At 42.5% G+C, this 4,439-nt stretch overlaps 1 protein-coding gene across 1 annotated transcript in view; it reads left to right on the top strand.

Moving 5' to 3' along the window:
- The window catches only part of LOC109519056 (amyloid beta A4 precursor protein-binding family A member 3), a 14,173-nt gene extending 9,830 nt beyond the window's left edge, over positions 1-4,343 (top strand). Inside the window, exons 8-11 of the mRNA XM_019875339.1 lie at positions 1,244-1,456; positions 1,732-1,851; positions 2,096-2,236; positions 3,284-4,343. Of these exons, the coding sequence (XP_019730898.1) occupies positions 1,244-1,456; positions 1,732-1,851; positions 2,096-2,236; positions 3,284-3,355 (546 nt within the window). The 3' untranslated portion in view covers positions 3,356-4,343. The remainder of the gene's footprint in view (positions 1-1,243; positions 1,457-1,731; positions 1,852-2,095; positions 2,237-3,283) is intronic.
- The last annotated feature ends 96 nt before the right edge of the window (positions 4,344-4,439 follow it).

The following is a 4,439-nucleotide window of genomic DNA, read 5'->3' as shown; positions in this document are numbered from 1 at the left end:
GGCCCCCTCGTCACTGTCGACCGGGGTCGGATTCCGTGCATCTGGTCGTGTACTCGGGCCAGGGGACGGAGAGCTGATAGAAGCGCCAATGGCGACGAGGTGGTGCGGCACACTAGCTGGGCGATGCCCGAGGATGTCATTCAGCCGATCGTAGAATTTGCACGTTTTTCTCCCTCTGCCTGACGTTTTGTTGTTGTCAGTTATTTTTCTGTATTCTTGCCTGAGGCCTTTAATTTTGAGGCGGCATTGATCGCCAGTGCGGTGAAACCCTTCGGAACGCATCTTCTCACCTATTTTGAGAAAAACCGCCTTATTCCTCCTGGTTCCTTCCAATTGGGCTTGGATGTTCCCGTCAGCCCAAATTGTAATCAGGGCTGAAGTTTCATCGTCGCCCCAGTTCACTCCCCTGTATTCGTTTTTGTCGCACGTGGTGTTGTTGTTGTTCTGACCCGCCATGTTTTGAATCGGCAAATACCCAGGATGCATGTTTGCAAATACCCGTATGGACTCCGCCGAAGCGTAGCGAGGCCACTCCCCCGCAAGCGAGCATTTGCTCTGGAGCAAATTTAATCCAGCTGCGTTCACACGTGCACATTTGTTCCGGCGTAGCGTCGCAAACGAGCATTTGCTCTGGAGCAAATTTTTAAACCACCTCCCTGAGGTGGATCAAATTTGGTCCGGTATAAGCTCTTTAGTGGAGCTGCGTCGGACCAAACGTTGCGTGTGAACGGGGCTGGTCACAAATTTGGTCACACACACATTCATTAAATCTCCCCTTTCAACCTAAAAAAAATCCCCCCCAACAAATAGACTGCTATAGATGTTAAGTTTAATATTTCACCTAGTTGACGCACTGTAGAAGTGTCGACTAAGCTGTTATATGAACTTCTCACCTGTAGAGGGTTCTAAAAGACAACTGCAGTGCTGCAAGATGGCAACATGTCATTGAATTATCAGGAGTGGCAGCAGAATTGGTGGTCAATTGCATTGGGAGGCCAGTGCCACCCCTCTGGCTCCACTTGTGTCTGTGGGACATTTCAGTTCTTATTCTTCTCCCCTTTTTGAGTCTGCTTCCTCTTCTGGAATAGGTGTCACCAAAAAGTCAGTTACAAAAGAGGTGAACGACTTTATAACGTTCCACTGAAGAAAAATGTTGATGAATGCCACATTCAATCACTTGACCCTGCATTAACGGCACAGTCTAATGACATTCACTACAACAAATTTTCAATCTCTGGCTCAGGTTGCTATTACCAAGGCTCCAGGGGAAATTTTGGGGTTGGCAGTGGTGGAATCAGGCTGGGGCTCTATCGTACCCACAGTGATGGTGGCCAATCTCCTTCACGGAGGTCCTGCTGAGCGCTGTGGCGAGCTCAGTATCGGTGATCGCATCATGTCTGTCAACGGCACCAGCATGGTGGGTCTACCCATCACCACCTGCCAAAATATAATCCAGGTAATAGATTCACATTCATAAATAGTATTGTTATGCCATGAACGAAAATACTATTGTTATTGAAATTATACAAAAATTATATGTGGAATGAAAATGGTATGTGAAGTGCACTTTCCAAACAAAGGTGGTGTGTGATGAAATGGCGATCGTCCTTGGTCAACAATCCACTTTAATTAATGTTAAGATATTTTATTTGTCATGATTGTTTACAGACCTGATCATAACTTTGTCCATTACACTGAGCACTTGGACATTCAAAGTTGTGTTTATCTCAGGACTTGAAAAGCCAGAAGTATGTTAAACTCAGCATTGTCCACTGCCCTCCTGTCACCATGGCGATTATCAGGAGACCAGATCCCAAGTATCAGCTTGGTTTCAGCGTGGAGGATGGCATCGTAAGTCATGTTTTATTGTATTCTGTCTGCTTGGTTGGGATAAAAATGCAGATCAACTACAAAAATGTAACCTCGATATTGAAAAAATGTTGCTGTCACTGTTTGGAGACGCCCAAATGAAGGAAATTAGAACACAGTATATTGGCAAATATGCACAAATAGCTTAACTTGAGTATTTATATGAATGAGAACGTTTACAAAAGTCAATTTTCAAACAATTAAAATGCATCCTTATTTTCCTCAGATCTGTAGTCTAATGCGAGGTGGTATCGCAGAAAGAGGAGGCATCCGAGTTGGACACCGCATCATTGAGATTAACGGACAGAGCGTCGTTGCCACACCACATGACAAAATCATTCAGATCCTTACGAATGCAGTTGGAGAGGTAAGGGGTCGAGTTGGGATGCACCAAAATGAACATTCTTGGCCGACACAGAAAATGAGGAAACCAATGCTGCAAACCAAAAAAAAAAAAAACCTCCAAAAAAAACAAATAACAAATCTTCACCTGATCATTTTCTGCACTTTAACTTAAATAGTTAAATCTCAGTTTCTGTCATTCTTTGATTATTTTAGTTTGAATATACATATTTAGCTTAATGTGTTCAATTTGGAGGAGTATTTGATACCGAATTAACTTAACGGTAGTTACAGAGGCTCATGGTTACTACGTCTAAAAAAGGCTGATGTTTTCTTAAATGCATTTGGCCACATTCAGAAAACAAAAATGTGATAAATATTTAGGAGTCACTCCAAGTATGGGCCCCATGTGAGGTAACAGTGTTGATCATTTACTTTAATTCAGTAGGAATTGAACCATGGAGATGGTTGGTTCATGACACGAGTCAGTGACATGGTCTCATCTTTAGCAGCGGTCTGCGGGAAATTACGTAAATGAGACACCGTCATCATCATCATCTCATTTCTTCAAACATTTTTCCCTCCTCCCGCCACGCTCCTGTCAATCTACTCGTCTCCTCAGTGGGATTTCTGGTGGTAGGAGCTAAAATGCAAACAGAGGCGTGAGGAACGAGAACCTAGGCACTTACAAATAGAGAAATAAGATGAGCCCCTACACGCAGAGCCGTATTTACTTGCGTAATTGCGTTACATGACGTCGTGCTTTGTGGCCATGTGTTGTCACTTCAGGGTCACATTCCGTTCACATTTGAAGTCACATTTATTTTAATAACATCGGTAGACCTCGGTGGTCACCAGCTCGGGGCAATTTTGGCTTTAATTTACCCGTGTCAAAGCACCACCTTCGCTCAGTTCAACGGGCCAACCGCGCATTCTTGCATCATCACTACATCCTGGTTAGTTTTAGGCCGCCAAAATTTTCGGTGCATCCTTAGGTTCAAGCACTCACAATTAGATGCACTCTTTGGGTTGCAGAGTTAAGTGTACTGTTGTTTGTTTTTTTTATCCACAGATTCACTTGAAGACCATGCCTGCCTCAACATATCGACTTTTAACGGGACAAGAGCAGCCAGTATTTCTTTGAACTAGTACAACTGATCAGTGTCATAAGATCCACAGGCATTTGCCACACTAGCACATTTGCAATAACCGCATTGCCACCTTGAACACAACTAAGTACAATAGTTTCTATTTTTAGAAAGTATGTTGGAGAAATGCAAAAACACAGAGATGGGTTTATATTGCTTCGTTTATGATTAGCAGGTCTGAAACAAGGCCATAAGTACCTGAGATGATATACCTGTAATCTACACTGTAGGTGCAATGTTTTACAGTTCACCAGTTTACATAATGAATCGTATTTTGCCTCAGTTTTTTTGGCCTTCCAGTTTGTGTGTGTTTTTTTTTTTTTTTTTGACAAGCCCGTACTACCTGAATAACATTACTAATCCAGTGCATGAACAACACAGGCCTAATTTAAGATTCATGGATGACAATGCTCCAGGTCATCAAGGTCGCATCATTAGAGAACAGCTTTTGGACACTGGTGTACCTCAAATGGAATGGTCTGCACTTTCTCCAGACCTGAATCCTATTGAAAAACTGTGGGATCAGCTGAGTTGCCATGTAGAGGCTCGAAATGCTGCACCCCAGAAGCTCAATGACCTGAGAGCTGCCCTTTAAAAGGAGTAGAATGCCATGCCTCAGCAGACAATAAGTTGACCTGTGAACAGCATGACACGGCTGTAATTGATGCTCAAGGGCACATGATGAGTTATTGACAATTTGACATTTTTTGTTGTGGCGTACCCCCCATTGTTAACTTTTGTTTCAATGAATTTTTTGAGATGAGGAAATCACCAGTGCATTTTTCTACTTAAATGCCCTATGTTCATTATATAATATCACTGTCGCCTGAACTTGATACATTTTCCATAAATTCCACGTGAAAGCCAAATATCTTGTGAGTAGTGTATATGCTTATTTTAAGACAACTGCCATTTGACATAGAATTCTGCATTTTTAAATTAAATTGCCGTTTTGGATGTTCATTAAACATATGTAGAATATTGGCATTTAGTCACCTATTGTATGAATAACAATGTGACACACCAGTGTGTGTGTGTGTGTGTGTGTGCGTGTGTGTGTGTGTGTGTGTGTGTGTGTGT

Source organism: Hippocampus comes, unplaced genomic scaffold (genome assembly GCF_001891065.2).
Source record: "Hippocampus comes isolate QL1 unplaced genomic scaffold, H_comes_QL1_v1.1 scaffold132, whole genome shotgun sequence".
Taxonomy (NCBI): domain Eukaryota; kingdom Metazoa; phylum Chordata; class Actinopteri; order Syngnathiformes; family Syngnathidae; genus Hippocampus; species Hippocampus comes.
Note: the sequence above shows the minus strand (reverse complement) of the source record. Positions and strands in the feature narration are given on the sequence as shown.